The sequence below is a fragment of the Populus trichocarpa genome, chromosome 1, assembly GCF_000002775.5.
Source record: "Populus trichocarpa isolate Nisqually-1 chromosome 1, P.trichocarpa_v4.1, whole genome shotgun sequence".
Taxonomy (NCBI): Eukaryota; Viridiplantae; Streptophyta; class Magnoliopsida; order Malpighiales; family Salicaceae; genus Populus; species Populus trichocarpa.
Genome location: NC_037285.2, coordinates 10812995 through 10830546, shown reverse-complemented (window position 1 = coordinate 10830546; position 17552 = coordinate 10812995). Strand labels below are relative to the sequence as shown.

The window sequence follows — 17552 nt, the reverse complement described above, 5'->3', positions numbered from 1 at the left end:
TTTGTTAACTTCCCAGTTCATTAGCATCTCTCCTAATAGCCAAATAGGTAATTGATAATATGACATTTTTAATAATATATAAATATAGTTTTTTTTTGTTTGTTTATATGCAATTTAATAGTAAAAATTATTTAGAAAAACTAATTATATTTTAATATATTTGATACATAATTATCGTAACAACATAATATCATCCGATTGACTTAACAAGTTTAAAAATAACCTGAATGGTTTTCAATCAATTTAATATTAAAGAAAAAAATTAAAAAAATTTCAACGATAAAAAATACAAAAAATTAATATGAATCAACATGAATGAATTCGTCAAACTCATGACATGGATCATGAAACTAAGATAATTTTATGTAAAATTAAAAAAAAATATAAGTCTAAAAAAATTAAAAATATATATATTATCACACTGAATAATATTTAAATATCTTTTAAAAATAATATTTTTACAAGAAAAATAATAAAATAACATTTTAATATCTAGATATACTCGCGCAAGTGAAAACTATCGTCCGAAAGTTGGATCTTATCTGATCCACCTTTGCTTCCTCATGAATTGAACTAGCTTGTCTGAAATTGCTACGATCGTACGATTACACCTTAGAAAATTAAAACTACCTTGTCTGAAATTTTTCAACCAAAACACCGACACGGTTGGCTTCTGAGAAACCTCAGGTTGACAGTCAGCCTCGCTCCCAACTACCATATTTTAACTAACAGTCAAAACAATCCTTCGTTAATCCATTTCTTTCTGATTAAGTCTTCTTCTCCTTCTTCCTCTATAAAAATCTAGCTGCGAAGGAGTTAGATTTTTAGGTAAACAAAAGAAACCAGGATTATCTCAGTCATGACTCAAGAGATATGGGTTGTTCCATTTTTTGGGCAGGGCCATCTCCTACCAAGTATGGAACTTTGCAAACACGTGGCATCAAGAAACTTCAGAACCACCCTTATCATTCCCTCTAACTTCTCCTCCGCTGTCCCCTCCTCTATTCACCAATATCCACTTCTTGAAATAGCTGAATTACCCTCTTCTCCACCACCTTTGCAGCAGCATCCAGGACCCGACCCGCTTCTCCCTCCCCATAAGCATGACAACCAGATGGCACAAAGCCTTGAAAACCTCATTTCAACCCGATCACTGAACCCGGTGTCAAGACAACCCGCTTGTGTTATTGTTGATGTTATGATGAGCTGGACTGCTGAAGTATTTGCAAAGTTTGAGGTTCCAACCATTGGGTTTTTCACATCTGGTGCGTGCTCGGCAGCCATGGAGTATGCCATGTGGAAGGCCCACCTGGATGACTTGAAGCCTGGGGAGATCCGTTTACTTCAAGGTTTACCGGAGGAAATGGCTCTTACACACTCCGACCTTAAAAGTAGGCCCCACCGACCTCCGGGTGGTAGAGGAGGTCCACCTGGCTTGGGCGGACCACCCGGTCCAATGGGCGGACCACCCGGTCCCATGGGTGGTTTTCCTGGACCACCAGGTGATGTGGGCCCATCTAAAATGATGGGTCCACCGAAACCCGGTGCACCACCACCATGGTTGGAGGAAGTGAAGGGCTCGATTGCATATATGATCAATACATGCGATGATCTTGAGCATCCATTTATTCAGTATCTAGTTGATCAAGTTAAGAAACCAGTTTGGGATATTGGTCCATTATTACCCGAGCTATATTGGAAATCGGCTGGTTCACTTCTTCATGACCATGAAATTCGAACCAGCCGGGGGTCTAATGTCACCGAAGAGGAAGTGATAGCATGGTTGGATTCAAAACCACCTGGTTCGGCAGTATATGTGTCATTCGGTAGTGAAGTGGGTCTTGAAATGGAGGAGAATCGGCATTTGGCAAACGCACTGGAAGCATTAAACCGGCCATTTATTTGGGTGATCCAACCTGGTTCGGGCAGACCAGGTCCACCACCGGGATTACCTAGTGCTGATACTGAAGAAGATTATTTTCCTCATGATCTAGACAAAAGAGTAGGTCAAAGAGGCATGATAATACGTGGATGGGCACCACAACTGTTGATACTAAGCCATCCATCAGTCGGTGGATTTTTATCGCATTGTGGATGGAATTCTACCATGGAAGCTATTGGACGTGGTATCCCAATTTTAGCATGGCCTATCAGAGGTGACCAAGACTATAATGCCAAACTGATAGTGAAGCATCTCAAGGTTGGGTGCATGATTTCTGATGATTTCTCACAATCGATTAAGAAAGATGATATAATCAAGGGAATAGAGAGTCTAATGAGAGACGAAGATGTCAAGAAGAGAGCAGCTTTGCTTAGTGCTAAATTTAAGCATGGGTTTCCAGCGAGCTCAGTGGATTCTCTAGATGCCTTCAGAGATTTCATAAACCAAAAGGGCAGTCGTTTGAGCTCAGCAACTTGATATGGCTATGGTTAATAACCTTATCCGCCGTGTGCTGTACAGAACATGGCTGGCATGTGTGTCTGCTACATGGAAACGAGTTCAAGAATTGTTGATCGGTACTTCCGCTGTGCAAAAATATGCTTATATTTTTTCTTTCTTTCAGTTGAATGTTCATATCGAATCTCCATTCTGTTTTATATCCTTTTTACTTCCATTATTGAAATGTTTTTTTTCCCAGTACTGTTCCATCGACAATTGTCCAAATCTGAATGAGGAATTTGGACAGTGCAATCTTTGAGCTTTAAGCACGTAAAGGAATGTGATGGTATAAGCAGAATGTGATGGTATAAGCAGAGCTGCAGGTGCACGGAAGATCCAACGTTACTAAATTGTATTCCAATCTATAGAGAAATTTGTCTAGGAATACAGTAATATTATCTATTTACTTTTTATTTTTAATTTTTAAAGCTTCACTTGAGAGGAGGATGTTCTTCGAATGCGGCTAATTTATTATTTTTTATTTGTTTGCCGGTTATACTATCTTTTTAATAATAGTTGAGAACCTTTGATTTAGAGGTGAATGTTAATTTTAATTTTATTATGAAGAATTGAATTACACAAATATCTTTACTATATAAATTTTGTTAATTTTGATTTCAGGGGTTTTATTGTTATTTTCTAATAGTTTTTTTGTTATTATTATTTAGTTCTAGAAGCATTATTGTTTTTTTTTATAATTATTTTATAATTTTATGAATAGTTGAATTGTTTTATTATTCTTGCCATTTAAGTTTTTTAGACTTGGATTTAAGGGGTTTTTTTATATATATTATTATTTAGTTATAGAGGTATTTTTGGTTTGATGCACATAAAAATAATATCAACCCTTTAATTTTTTTTTTCTTTAGATTTAGCCATTTTTTTTTTATTGTAATTTTTTATTTACATTGATTGTTTCTAATTGAATTTTATTTTTGATTTTATCTCTAATTGTTTGACTTTATTAATATTTTAATCAAATTTGATCGTCTTTCTTTTAATTGTTATTTGTTTTCAATTATTTTTTTTATTTGTATGTTTTTCTTCAATTCCATCCTTGATCATTTCTTTTCATTAAAATTTTATGTCAAGTTTGGTGCCAATTCTTTTAGTTATTATTTTTTTAATCATTTTCTTAATTGATTTGTTTTTTTTAATTTCATCCTTAAACATTTAATTTCATTTAAATTTTCCCTTAACATTTAATTTCATTTGGTTTGTTTTTGTATTTCAAGTGTTTTTGAAAAAAAAAATATTTGCTTCAAATAAATTTTTTTAGTGTAAAAAATATTATTTTAATATATTTTTAAATAAAAATTATTTTAAAAAACAATCATTTCTTGCCTATCTTTATATCACTTGTTCCAAACAAAAATTTACACATGACTTGAAAGTACCAAAGCAACTCAAATATGAAGTGCAACACAAATTAAGACCCCACCAAGTTGCTTACAGATGAAAGTTGACCATCATATTGGGAAATAGCCCTCAAAATCGCTGCTTCGTTTGTATCAATTTAACGAATAAGCGCTTATAAATTTTAATCTACGTTTGCAAAATTTAATCTATTCAACAAAATTGGATTAAATTTCTTCAAATTGTAAGATGATTGGCAATTATTCAAATAAGTTTAAGAAATAATAAATATTAATAATTTTCCCAAGGAAATCTTCGAAAATGTTTGTGGAATAAAAAAATAGAAAATTCTCTTACATTTTTTATAATTTTTAAGGAAAAAATTTAATTTTATAGGAGAACTTAAACTTTTAAAATCATTTAAGAAATAAAACTATTTCTTATACTTTTTTACAGATTTTATAATATAAAAATTTAATAATCCAATTGGGTTGAATCAACATTTTACAAATACATGATGAAGTTTGAACAAAGGCTTACCTGACAAATTGATACAAACAAGGGCAATTGTGACTTTTAATAATGATATTGATTCCATTACTAAATATAATTACAGCTTCGCAACATGAAAATACAATGAAGCATAGAGTACGAGGCAGCAAAAACAAGAACCGAACCAAACTTATAACCTATTGGCATGGACTAACACGAACCGATAGCAAATAATAGATTGATGGATGCTATGTTGCAGGTTAGATAAAAAAAATTAATTTTAAAAAAGTAAGTTTAGGTTCGAAACCATGTAAAATTTAAAATTTGATTTATTAATTTGACATGATAGAATAAGCTCTGTTTAATTTGATAATATGAAAAAAAACAACAATAGTAAATTAATCAAAAACAAATTTGTCAATAATTAACTATAAAAAATAAGTTGTCAGTGTTATAGTAAAGAGGAGAACAAAAAAAACTCATCGGAAACTCAACGTCGCTCTGCCTTGGACTCGCCCATGTTATAGTAAAGAGGAGAGGAAAAGAAGCTTGTCGGAGACTCACAGTTGCTTCGCCTTGGACATCGCCCCACCATCAGAAAGAGTCCACCAAAACAGTCTTGACACCACTGCAAAAGGTTGCGCAAATGATACCGAAAGAGCCTGCATACGCCACAAGAGTAACGAACCAGAAAGCAAACCAAACAAAATATCATGAAGTGAGCATTTCATTTCTATATTCAATCAATTAATTTAATTTAATTGAAAGATAATTTATTTTACAAAAGCTAAATCTAACAAAGGACGACAGATAAAAAGACCCAGGATAACCCATGTCTTTTTTAAAATTAATGAAAATCCTATCAAAAGTAAATAAAAAGTCAAGGCTCAATTTGCAATAACGAGACATGAGCTTAACAAAAGGGAAAAACATCAAGAAAGCTCGGATAAATCTTTTAAACTTGGGTTAGTCTACTAAATTTACAGCCTATGAAATCCTACACCCTAGACTCGATTAAAAAACTTAATCTAGAATCAATTTAATATTTAAGGATGAAATAAAAAAAAAAACATCAATATAAAAAATTTATCAAAGTAAAAAAATAACAAACAAAAGAATGAAGATCAAACCTGGGTCTTTTTCAAAATTAATGAAAATCCTATCAAAAGTAAATAAAAAGTCAAGGCTCAATTTGCAATAAATAGACATGAGCTTAACAAAAGGGAAAAACATCAAGCAAGCTCGGACAAATCTTTTAAACTTGGGTTAGTTTACTAAACTTACAGCCTGTGAAATCCTACACCCTAGACTTAATTAAAAAACTTAATTTAGAACCAATTTAATATTTAAGAATGAAATAAAAAAGAACATCAATATAAAAAATTTATCAAAGTAAAAAAATAACAAACAAAAGAATGAAGACCAAATCTGATAGATTAAAAATTTGAAGGATGAAATTGAAAAAAATTCTGATTGTATAGATTATTTCAAATAAAACAAATAGCTATAAAAAAAACATACAGCAAAATCTAGAAGAAAAAACATTTGAAGGGTTACCTTGAAAAATTAGCGTCAAATTGGATGTCATAAAGTCATCACACACATCATCCTAGGACGGAGGAACCGCCAATGAAGGTCTTTTATTGACGCCAGACTAAGCCGCACGCGAAGCGACTGGCAAGGTTGTTAAAATCGCGATTTTAACACGGCACGGAAAGCTGCACACAAACTCGGATCGTAAAAACGGATCGTAAAATCGTAAGGAATTTTAAAATACATTAAAAAATATTCATGCTTCAAATAAAAATTCATACATAGTTCAATCACCTTAAAAAAAACAAAAGGAAACACGCCGTTAATGATTAATCCACAAGCAAATTACTATTTAAATATCTTCCTAATTGTAGAATAATAACAAAGTCTGTATTTTTTCTCAAAAAAATAAAAAAATCGCTTGACTTACCGCACTAGAAACAACTCTTTTCACATTCTTCATGTCCTCGATCAGAAACTTAGCGGTGGCCAGTTTCCTCGGCCACAGCTCCACTCCATCACCACCAGAAATCGCAGTCTTCCTGTCACTAACCCACAAAACTCTCAATACATATACTAAGCAAAAAGCCAAACTAAACCAAACCATCTTTAGAACTCCCAAAAGAAACCCTCTCCCATCCTGTCGTTTCCCTTCCTTCCCACAATCCCTCCTCCCAGTTACCAAAGTAGGCATGGCCTCGGGCTCACTTGCTTTCCTGCAGATCGCCAAGAGCAATGTCATCAAAGAAATCCCATCTCCCAACGCGTGATGAACCCTTAAAATAGCACACTTTTGCTCCAACAAGACATGGATTTCCCATGAAGGCTTGTTTATGTTCAGTGGAATACTAACTGATAAATCAGCTAAATAGGCAGTCGGTGAGAGACCCATTCACAGAGACACAGACCCATCAAAAAATAAGAATTCAAGCAGTCAATGAGAGACCCATTCACAGACTTGTTTTCGGTGAGCAACCCATTCACAGACCCATCAATTCATAAAAATTCAAACAATTGTGTAAAGACTGGGATTCGGTGAGAGACCCATGACACAGGGGACATGATCATGTCTGCAATTTGACAAATAAATTACTCTAGACTCTAAATCATTATGCTATTTGCAGAAGGTGCAAAAAGATAAAGAGAATAACTTATTACGGCTGGTGGAGACTAGTCACTGGAGAGCCGGTTGTTGCCTGTTAGTGGTGGACCGATGGTTGATTGCTGGAACTTGGACGGCTGAGAGAAGGAGAACAAGGATTTAGTGACTTAGGGATTTTGATTTTTTCCGGTTCTGTGTTGTTAACTTGTGTGAAAGACTAAAAAAAGATGAAGAAAGATGAAGAATTGAAGATTGTGGTTTTGTTCTGCGTGTGGGTCACACGGTGTGACTCACAGTGTACCGTGTATTGACTCAATAGGCCAATACTTGCTTGACACGTGGAGCTGGAGGGAACAGTGGCGCAACATTTTCTGTTTTGGCACAGACGCGTAAAATCGGGTGTAAAATCGCGTTTTTGCGCAATTTTACCTGATTTTACCTATTTCCGAGTTTTGTGAACGATTTAGCACGTTTAGCCTATATTGACTCGTAAAATCGTACGATTTTACGAGTTGAATCGCGATTTTAACAACCTTGACGACTGGCACCTGCAATGCACGTGTCAACAACCTTTTATAAAAAATATTTTATATTTATTAAAAGCAAATGTACCCTTATTCCACCAAATTATAACATAAAAACCATGATCAGAATACTAAAAAGTCCTTTAACCCAAGTTTGAAATATATTGCTTTTAAGAATAACAAAATAATTTTATTGTTCTCTATAAAGCTAATATACAAAAACATTATACAAGTTATATAAATCTTGATATCGATGATATTTTAGTTATTTCATGATATAGATTTCAATCAAATAATAACCAAATTATCCTTGTGAAATAACTTTATTGCCTCCAAAAACAAGCCTTATGGTTTTTCTTTTCTTTTTTGGTCAAGGACAAAATTAAATATATTGTTCTCTTACGCATTGTGTATGGTATATAATGAATTCACCATGGGACTCAGTTTTTTCTTATAATGCCTCCTGACGTGTGCCATGACGTAAACTCAAATTGATAATCCCTGAAACAGACCCGAATGTGGCTCACAGTTTCCTAAAAGAGGGCCGCTTCTGGTCCGGAGTAGAGTCTCAACCTCAGCAATGGTAAGAGCAACACTGGAAGTTGGAACAATTAACTGAACAAATTTCCTTCCACTATTTTTTCCATACAAAATTCCATTTCAAAACACCAATGACCATTCCAGTAAATGATACAAGAAAAAATGAAATTGGAAATGAGATGCAAGCATATATCTAAACAAATGATTGTGTAAAATCAGTGGGGAGAATAATGGTTTCTGTCAGTCACGAGGGATCTGGATCCAGTTTAGGAACGATAGCAGATGAGAGCTCTATATGAGAAACACGGACGGCACCTATCAACCTCTCTGGCAACTCTTCTGTAGTATTTGCCTGCAGAAAGGGGAAAATTAAGAGAAGATGGACGCCGATAAAACTTGTACAGGCCAAGAAAAGAGGAAGTTGCAAATCTCTATCTACGCCTATATGCATAAATCTCGAAGCACGAGAATAGATGACAAACATATCATCTGAACAGCTATTCAAAGCAATACTCCCATCTCTCGTATTCTTAGCAACTACTTTTTCCTCCACTTGAATGCTGAGTGAGGGAGCATTACACCAACTGTAGTAAATAATCTCTGCTCTAATGCCAAATATAACGGAATTCACAAATTGTAGCTGTGCCTTTAGACACCATACCCCTACTACTGCAGTTGCTCCGTAACTTGCTAATCATTAAAAACAAATACCTGTACAAGGAAAGCCATGTCAACCACCAATGTTGTAATTACACCAATTACAAGTCCCAAGACTCCATTTGCAACAGTAGAAGAACCAATATCAACATCAACCTGCAGTTGAATAAACCATGTTAGACCAAACAATTTGTGTTGGCGGCCAAGTAACTTAAGAGGTAATATCAGGAACTAAAGAAATTTGAATGGTATTTACCTCTAGGTACTTAGGACCACGGATATAGTTGCAATCAACTGCTTTTCCCAATAAGCACGGGGTGCTTCCAACACTCTGCCGCACAATCCATGAACCCTGCATGATTCATTACAGAAAGCAACTCGGTCATTTTGGCTCAATCAAATCTTAAAAATGTATAGTCAACTATGTTCCAAAAATTTCTCCAACATGGTTCCATGTCTGTTCATACAGAAAAAATCAGTCTCGATGTGCTAATCTGTTAGCATGTTAGGCAATCAAAGGGTAGTTCCTGCGGGCTGACCAGCGTTGCTGACCAACAATGCTGATCATGCATACTTATCTAGCTACAGCAATCACAGCTTCTGATGGCCCTGGCATCCTGACAAAAACACTTAAAAAAACACGAGGAACAGAAAGATAAGTACCTTGGGAACTGATGGAATAAGCTTAAACCTACTGTTGCGGAATTCGTCGTCACCATCAACAAACCGTTGCAAGAGAGATCCAGGTACTAATTCCTTTGTCACGAAATAAAATACCATACTGTAGTGTGTTGAACCAGGAACCTGTCAAAAGAAAAACAGAGTTATCCTAGTACAGTCTCCAAATGATAAAATTGAAATTCACTCCAAGTTAAATAAACTTACTTGCAGATTAAAAACCACAGAGAAATGCCCTTTCTCTGAAGCAACCTACAGAAACATTTAAAAGTCCATAAACATGTTACAGTCTTAACAGAATTAAGAACCATAGGCTTGCTAAAAATTACACTATCAACAAAAACATAGTTGACCAAGTTGTTTGATCTCTTAGGACTACGGATACATTGATGACTGTAAACAGCTTTGAACCAAACATAAACTGACTGCAGCTTGATGAATAATGATTTTATTTAACAAGGTTCATTAACTGGCAAAACGTAGGTGAACTATAGATGATTCACCTTTTAGGGAATATCATGTTTTGAAAAATACTGCAATTCCCTGAAATGGGATAAATTTTAATATTTTGCAGCACAGATTGGAGCTGTGCATGGTAAAAGCACACAAGGCTCCTGACATGACAATTACACACAAAAATAAAAGACTGTTTTACCAGAGTCAATTTGAAAGTCTGAAGTGAACAGCACAAAATGGGGAGGGGGGAGGTAGGCCAGAGAGGTTCTTACCTGTGCAGCACATCCTTGACGCCTGGCAACATGATCCATTCTTTTTGTATCTTTGAACCAATCAACAGCAACAAGATCCATTAAATGTTTTCCTGCGGGGACCTTCATATGCAAATTGCATGGAATGCAACAAGAGTGAGATTAGCAAGTTCATAAGATGGTGAATTTATAACTCCAGAGCATGTACTTTCAAAAACAATATGAAGAAAATATCAGAGGACCTTTGATTTGTCAAAACAAAATCGCTTGCTACGAACTCTGAAGTTGTTTCCATCAGATATTCGCCAGCAGTCACGGGCATTGTCACGGTCATCACGGCGTAGATTACCCGAAAAACAGGATAAATCGATTTGATCAACTGATTCTTCTTCCAAGGCTGTTAACAAGATTGTTATTAAATATCCAAATAGTGCAACAAAAGATTGAACTTATTGAAATAAATAAAACAATGTAATATTGCAGACTTGCAGTTGTCATCCACCTGTTCTCTTTGCATCATTCTCATGCTTGGCTCGGAAAGCCTGAAAATTGAGGATAAAACAAGTGTTTACAAGACAATGCAAAAATCAGATTAGGGAACAAGCATGAAACGCACCTCTTGTTCTTCTTCAGCTATTGGAAATTCTTCATCATCATCGGTGTCTTCGTCCATTACAGAGTGTCTGCTAGCAGCATTTATCTGATCGAGAGAAGGTGGAGTAGGATGAACAGAAGATTCTGGCACCTTTACATTTTTCTTTGATGGAGCAGAAGCTGATGCCATATTGGCCATAACAGCAATTCTTGGAGGGGCACCTCTCTCATCTGTTTGGGAAAACAATTCACGTAGCCCTGCCAGAAAATGCAAATTATAAACCAGAAAAAGTAGCACATTCAGATTGGAGTGCTTGCATATTTGACCAACAAAAACTACAAAAGCAACAATAGAACTGTTACAAGTTCTTGTACTCCTTTCTTGTCTGATAATTTGAACACCGTGCTTTTGGCATCAACACTATTTAACCAACATCAATGACAAAAAAAAACACGCTGAATTGGGGGACCCCACAAAAGATCATATCAATGAATGGGTCAATGATCAGCAAAAACAAAGAAAAGAAAAGGCTTGATAGACCAACTACAGTTGCTTTGACCAAGGAAACAAAGAAAAGGAAATGCTGAATAAACTACTACAGTAGCTTGGGTGCTAAAAGGATGTGAGTATAGAAAAATAGAATTTCAAGCCATTCCTCCAACCCCAATGGCTTGAATAAATAAAAGATTTGCAATACAATAGCCATAGGAAAATTAGAGATGATGTTTTATTTTATAGTCTATTTTAATTAGAAAATCTACTTATTTTAAGCTATTATAATCTTTAAAAGTATCTAGAGATTTTGTTGTATTTCTTATTTTATTTAGTGTTTCGTTAGAGTTTAGTGTCTATATAAGGACTCCTGCTATCATGTTTAACCATAGTTCAGCTACTGTGGGGATTTGAAACTTCTGCTTTCATACAGTTCTTCTTTCTCTCCTTCATATCTTCCCCTGTCTTACTCCACTCCTCTGCCCCTTTCTTCCCCCTTCTCTACCCTATTTCCTCTCTGGTATTCTGCTTTTCCCATCTCTTCTCTATTCTATATCACCCTATACAAGCTTCTTAACTAAAGGATGTACACATTACACAAAGCATGTACCCGTGGCAACACATAGTGTTTCGAAATTTTAGCAAACAAGAGTGACATCAATTCCTTACAACAATGGAAGATTTGAGTGAGAAGAATTGTAGAAGAAGTAACTCACCAGCAACACTATTTAACATCTGAAGAAGACAATGTTGCTGAAATGATGAAACATAACCCACACCCCATCCTTTTAGATCAATCTGCATAAGGTGCTGCACCTGTGTTCTGGGTTTCTCATTACAAGGTTTCAAAGGGGAAATAATGAAACCTCCACCTGTAAAAGCAGAATATAGCCAAAAACTAAATATCTAAATTCTGATCTCAGATTTCTAAGCATAAACTGAAGGCACAAATGGAACTCACTCTCGATATTGGCCCGCACATAACCTGGTTGTGGATCACATTTCTCATGCACTCTAGAACGAAATAGCACAACTGCACAAATAACAAGAAGGAAATTTCTAAAGCTTGTGACAAGTTAGAAGATCAAATAAGGTGTAGACAGCCAAACAATTTACCATAGCTACCATCATCATTTCGCCGCCAATATCTCACGTAGCAAAGGTCACGCGGCCACACAAATCTGCAACCTATTCATTTGTAAGTACTAGAGAACAAATGAATGCCTCATTTCCGCAAGCAAGGGAACTTCCACCTTGAATTAGGACAGACTATAGTTTTCTCAAGAATATTGTTTGGTTTGCATAGATAATGAGAAACCCTGCGCATCTTTGTGCATGCTAACGTGAAGACCAATTATTTCAGGCCCGCCATATTTAAATTATATAATCTTGTTTGAGCAAGATAATCACTAAAAACTGATTTATGCAATAAGTCAGACATGATTATTTTGCTATGGTGTTATAATGCACAGCCACTCTTTTTAAGATGACATAATGATAAATTTTGTTAAATTCAAGGCGAACTTATCTCCTAGTCTAACAGAATTACAAACTTAACACTTGTTTCTTATCCATTAGCTTAAAATTCTTACTCAGCTTTGTGAACTTGTAATCTGTAAGTCATTGTTTATGGTTAAAAATAAAATAATGCAGATGGCAATATATAAAATACTAATTTATCAGCATATTCCCATTGTATCATATCTCAATTTTTTTTTAAGATCAGCACGTATCCAGTATTCATATTCATGCTTCTTAGTTAAAAAACAAACAAATTTGGGTAATACCTATTAAGGTTGTGACACAATTAATTCCACTGCAAGGTGCAAGCTTACTTTGAGTTTGATAAGGCTATTTAATATTTCACATCCAAAACAAGACCAATAACATTCTAGTATGAAATACTTCCATTTTGATCATAATATATGCAAGAGTGTGATTTATTTGGGAGAGGATATTACATAGGAAACCAGTCCAGCTGAAGTCTATGATAGAGAATTGCTGTATGTCCATCCACCTCTTCAACTAAACTACCATGCTGGAAGCTGCAATCCCACCTGCATATGGCATGGAAAAAATGACTCTCATGAATTGTGTAAGCACATGCATCATGGGCAAAGCATGAGAACAAAAGTGAAAACCCTAGAACACCATTCAAGTAATTACACTAGTGCTTCATGAATAAGTCTTACATAACTAGCCAGGGTGAGGTTTGACCACTAACCCACTCCCCCACCACCCTCCACCCCAAAACAAGGTTCAGATCATAATTTGATAATATTTTGTTCCATCAATAATGGGTGATACATGTTGAACAAGGCAAGAAAAAGGAATATGATGGGGATGGATTGCTGATATAAGTTCTCAGCCTTTCAGAAAAGTACATATGACACTCAAAAAGTTTAATATAAAATATCTGTGATATCGGATGTCTTGATTATAAGCTTTTTAAAGTTTTTTGAAATCAAGTTTTGCATGTGCACTTTTGTCTAAGCAACTTTAACATAATTAAAGTTTCCAAACCATCTTGAAAGGAAACAGCTTCTTGATGCACGCCTGAAATATTCACACACAAAAGCACGGGGGGGGGGGGGGGGGGGGGGGGCGTATAATTTTTGTAGCATAAACAATGCTTCTAGAGCCATGCTATTAAATGTAGGATGAAAGAGGAAAACACCTACTCAAACCGTTTAGCATCCATGCTCATTATAAGTTCAAATATTTCTTCACAGCTAGCCTCAACAACACCTACAGCCTTCATTGCTCGACTACAGCTCCTTGGCTGCATCATGAAACAAGAAGTGGTGAAAAAAAACAAATAACAGCCTAATACATAGCATACAAAGCCATTCACTTAATGCAAATGACTACATAGTTCCTTACAAGGTACTCGACTTCAAGCAGCTCTTCAAAAATGCGGAGTCCTGTCATATATGCAAACATTGGAAGTAATCAAACCTTCTATGCTTCCTTGAATATCATCAATGTACTGAACTGTTAAATAATACAAAAGGCTAAGAAAAATAAATCACCATTTTGACACTGTAAAAGGCGCCAATGCTTTCTGGAGAATGCTTGGTTGTTGGCATTCTGGTTTGTCAAATCTGAATCGAATTCTTGTGTCCAGTCAAATACTGAGGCAGGTGGACCTGCCAATAAAAAAAATGAGACTTGCTTGAAGATTGCATCAAATTAACTTGAAGTCAGTAGAAGAAGGAAAGCATGAGAACCATTTCCAATGGTTGTTCTCCGCAACAAATTTGTATGACTTTCATCTTCATCCTCCTGTGCAATGAACCTGCGATTAATCATTTTTCATCCAAGATTTCCACATCAGAAATAATAACTGGTAAAACTAGCTCCAACAGCAGTTCAAATGACTGATAAAACTGGCACTAACTATTGGGATCAGTATTTAACAGTACAAAATGATAGCTTAAAATATAATAAAAACTTTACAACATCAGGAAAGAAGAAAAAAAAATCATATTTACACCTAGCAAAAATACAGGATAGGTTTTCCAGTACCTACTCCATCATACAATGGCAAGTAAAGAAAAAGTTCTAAAACAGGCGAAACTGAATTACAGCTAACACAAGCAGAGAAATAATGTTGAACAGGCACTCACTGAATTTCACAATCTGATGAAGAAGCAGTCCTCCCATTATCCATCCCAGATTTGTATTCGAATGAGGCATATTTGTTACCATTGGGAACTTGGGACTCCTGATGCTGCATATATATAAGCAAGCAATGAGTCTTATACAAATCATTTGATCCAGTTACCTAACACGTATATGGATGTATGGAATCGCAAAATGTTCAATATAGAGCCAAAAGAACATTTTATAGTTCACCAAGAATACTTAACAATAGAATGGATAATCTAAGGAATCATCATGGAACCAACAACTTTAAAAGGAAAATGTATAATACTATAATAGTTATATTATCAGTGCCTTAAATTAAAAGCAAAAATTATAAAAGGGAGTTGGACAGGCAACACATTCTGAAGCATACTGACCTGATCAATTACAAATTCAATTTTTCCCTTCCACATCAATTGTTCCTGGATGTTAAATGCTGCCATCTGGAATAAGAAAACAGCTCACAAAGGTCGTATTTTTCCACTATCAATTCTGATGCCACAACAAATGAGCAACTAATGAAGCACAGAAAGTTAATCATGTTGTAATCAGAGGAATATCTCATTTCTGCATATTTCTAAGGCAGATAACAACAAGAAGTGCTGTTATAATAACAAGGATAGATGAGGGAGAAGGAAAAGGAAGGAAGGGTCTCATAAATTTTTCTGCAGTTTCCAGGGTCCGATGATCTTAGGTGATCATTAATTGACAAAAAGAATTAGCTCAGTAGGATGAGAGAGAGAAAATTTGACTCAAGGCTCAATAGGAAACTGCCAGAATGTTATACCAAAATTCAAACTAATCTATCAGTGGCAAACTAAAGAGCATCTACCACTTCGAAGTCCAAAGGTGAACCTTAAGTGCAAGAGCAAATGAAACGGTAGTGCTATAGAACAGATACCAGCTTCTTAGTTTGATTTCTAAAACAGCAACACAAAAAAATTCCTGGAATACCAGGGGAAAATAAGAGACAGCATCTTAATTCACAAACTAAAAGCAAAAAGCACTTACTGTGATTCGATTATACTTGTCTTTCTTGTTATAAACAGATAGAACATAAACCATCTGCACGAAAAAGATAAAAAAAGAATCATTTAATCAACAAAAAATAAATTCCAGAGAATACACTATAGCATTCCCTCATTAGAAAAACAATGTTACAGCCTACTAAGTAAGCAATCAACAAAATGAATCCACTTTAGAGAAAGCAAAATCACCAGACAGACAGAAATCAGTAGAAAAGTAATAATTAAAACAATCCATGAATCACAATATTTGCTTAACCTTCAGTTCACAACGAGAGCACGTCCACATTAACATGAACAAGGATAGATAGGAGTAGCAGAAAAACCTATTCGATAACGACTCCTAATCCGATTCACTGACAAACAATGCATCATCACCATAATGCCAAGTAACTAACAGGAACACAGAGAAAGCACAACTTACATGTCCATGCTGAGTCTTCAGGCCTCGATCCTCTACTCGACAATTCCCATCAATCAACAAGGTTTTGATTGGTACCTAAAATATTTAACATTCAGAAAACGCTTTACGATAACTCAATACTTCCATTCCATTCCGTTTTTTCTTCCAAATAAACTAAAAAATTCACATAATCATAATAGAAAAGAAAAGAAAAGAAAACAGTTACCTGATTATCTTCCGGTTTCTTCTTGTAATAAGCGAGAAGCGTAGGCTCCAAAACGAAATACCTCATGTGAATAAACGATCTCCCGATCTTCCTCCTTCCATACCTCACCATCCACCCTTCGAATATCACTTTCGACATTTTTTTTTGCCCTCTAAATCCACCTTATCTACACTAATACCAATCCAATTCTCTGAAAAAAAAGAAAAAGAATCTCGCAGAAGCGGAAGCTCAAATTGAGGAAAATATTAGCTTCCTGTTCCTGCGAGATCCAAAACACCGTTTAGAAATAAAACTAACTGACTTTATCTCGCATCGCTATAAGTGAAAGCTGTGAACAACTGAATCAAGGATTTCGATCCTCATTTTACAACTCCGCACTTTCGATGATTCCAAACGCGAATGTTTCACTGTAAACGAACAAACACACCAAAAGAGAATAGGGAGAAAAAAGGTATTCAGAGAGAGAGAGAGAGAAAGGGAGGAAAAAAAGGAGTAATTATTATGCGGTTTTAAAAGTGTGAATTGGATTTTAAAAAGTAGAAGAAAAAAATTCAATAGAGACGGAGTCAAGCAAATACTTCAAAGTTATTTTTATATAGTTTTTTTTATATAGTTTTTAGAGGGAGGGAGGGAGAATAAAACTGAAAATATATATTAAAACAAAAACAAAAAAGATCTTAGAGCGAGAGAGTTTTTAGGTGGGCAGTGATATTAGCCGGAATCGGGGACGAAGGAGGAAAAAACGACGGCGTTTTTGTATGTGGATTCTCAAGAAAGTGATCAAGTGACGGTGGGATTTGGGTAAGATTTTCATCGACGGAGTTGAGAGATCCCACGTGGGTTAAAGAGAGAGACCTGACACGTGTGAGACTGTGATTGATGGTCAATTTGTAAGTATCTTAGCGCCGTCACGGTTTTTAAAAAAATTGAAAAAGAGGTGGGGTCTACGACTTTTTTATCACTTTATATTTTATGGGCCGGATCTGAGACAACACTGCTGGCGTATTGTTCTAGAAAGTTGAGGAGATCGTCATGGATTGCCCATTCGGCCATGGTTATTCCTTAGCTTCGACGGAGTTCTTTAATTTTTTTTCTGCAATCTGGGCCAGTAGTCTCAGATATTTGTACTGTGCA

At 35.3% G+C, this 17552-nt stretch overlaps 3 protein-coding genes across 4 annotated transcripts; 1 reads left to right on the top strand and 2 right to left on the bottom strand.

The window, feature by feature from the left end:
* The first annotated feature begins 582 nt into the window (after window positions 1–582).
* LOC18094086 (scopoletin glucosyltransferase) lies at window positions 583–2974 on the top strand. Its single transcript, XM_024593960.2, has 2 exons — window positions 583–2517; window positions 2640–2974. Exon 1 carries the CDS (start codon window positions 860–862, stop codon window positions 2417–2419), a length of 1560 nt encoding a protein of 519 aa, XP_024449728.2. The 5' UTR covers window positions 583–859; the 3' UTR covers window positions 2420–2517; window positions 2640–2974.
* Window positions 2975–4848: 1874 nt separating this feature from the next.
* Window positions 4849–6713, bottom strand: LOC127904889 (wax ester synthase/diacylglycerol acyltransferase 11-like). Its single transcript, XM_052449947.1, has 2 exons — window positions 6252–6713; window positions 4849–4950 (listed from the first exon to the last, which is right to left on the bottom strand). Exons 1-2 carry the CDS (start codon window positions 6711–6713, stop codon window positions 4849–4851), a joined length of 564 nt encoding a protein of 187 aa, XP_052305907.1.
* Window positions 6714–8049: 1336 nt separating this feature from the next.
* LOC18094085 (protein ENHANCED DISEASE RESISTANCE 2) lies at window positions 8050–17108 on the bottom strand. Of its 2 annotated transcripts, XM_052445574.1 has the most exons (23): window positions 16720–17108; window positions 16419–16584; window positions 16214–16288; window positions 15776–15829; window positions 15142–15207; window positions 14746–14849; window positions 14347–14414; window positions 14149–14265; window positions 14000–14040; window positions 13798–13898; window positions 13078–13173; window positions 12233–12297; window positions 12078–12149; window positions 11833–11988; window positions 10646–10881; window positions 10532–10571; window positions 10272–10426; window positions 10051–10152; window positions 9530–9574; window positions 9308–9448; window positions 8901–8996; window positions 8699–8800; window positions 8050–8339 (listed from the first exon to the last, which is right to left on the bottom strand). In XM_052445574.1, the coding sequence occupies exons 2-23, from the start codon at window positions 16554–16556 to the stop codon at window positions 8232–8234; spliced, it is 2178 nt and encodes a 725-aa protein (XP_052301534.1). In that variant the 5' UTR covers window positions 16557–16584; window positions 16720–17108; the 3' UTR covers window positions 8050–8231. The 2 variants fall into 2 exon arrangements, with proteins under 2 accessions (XP_052301534.1, XP_006368312.1); XM_006368250.3 differs by having other exon boundaries at window positions 16419–17107.
* Window positions 17109–17552: the final 444 nt, after the last annotated feature.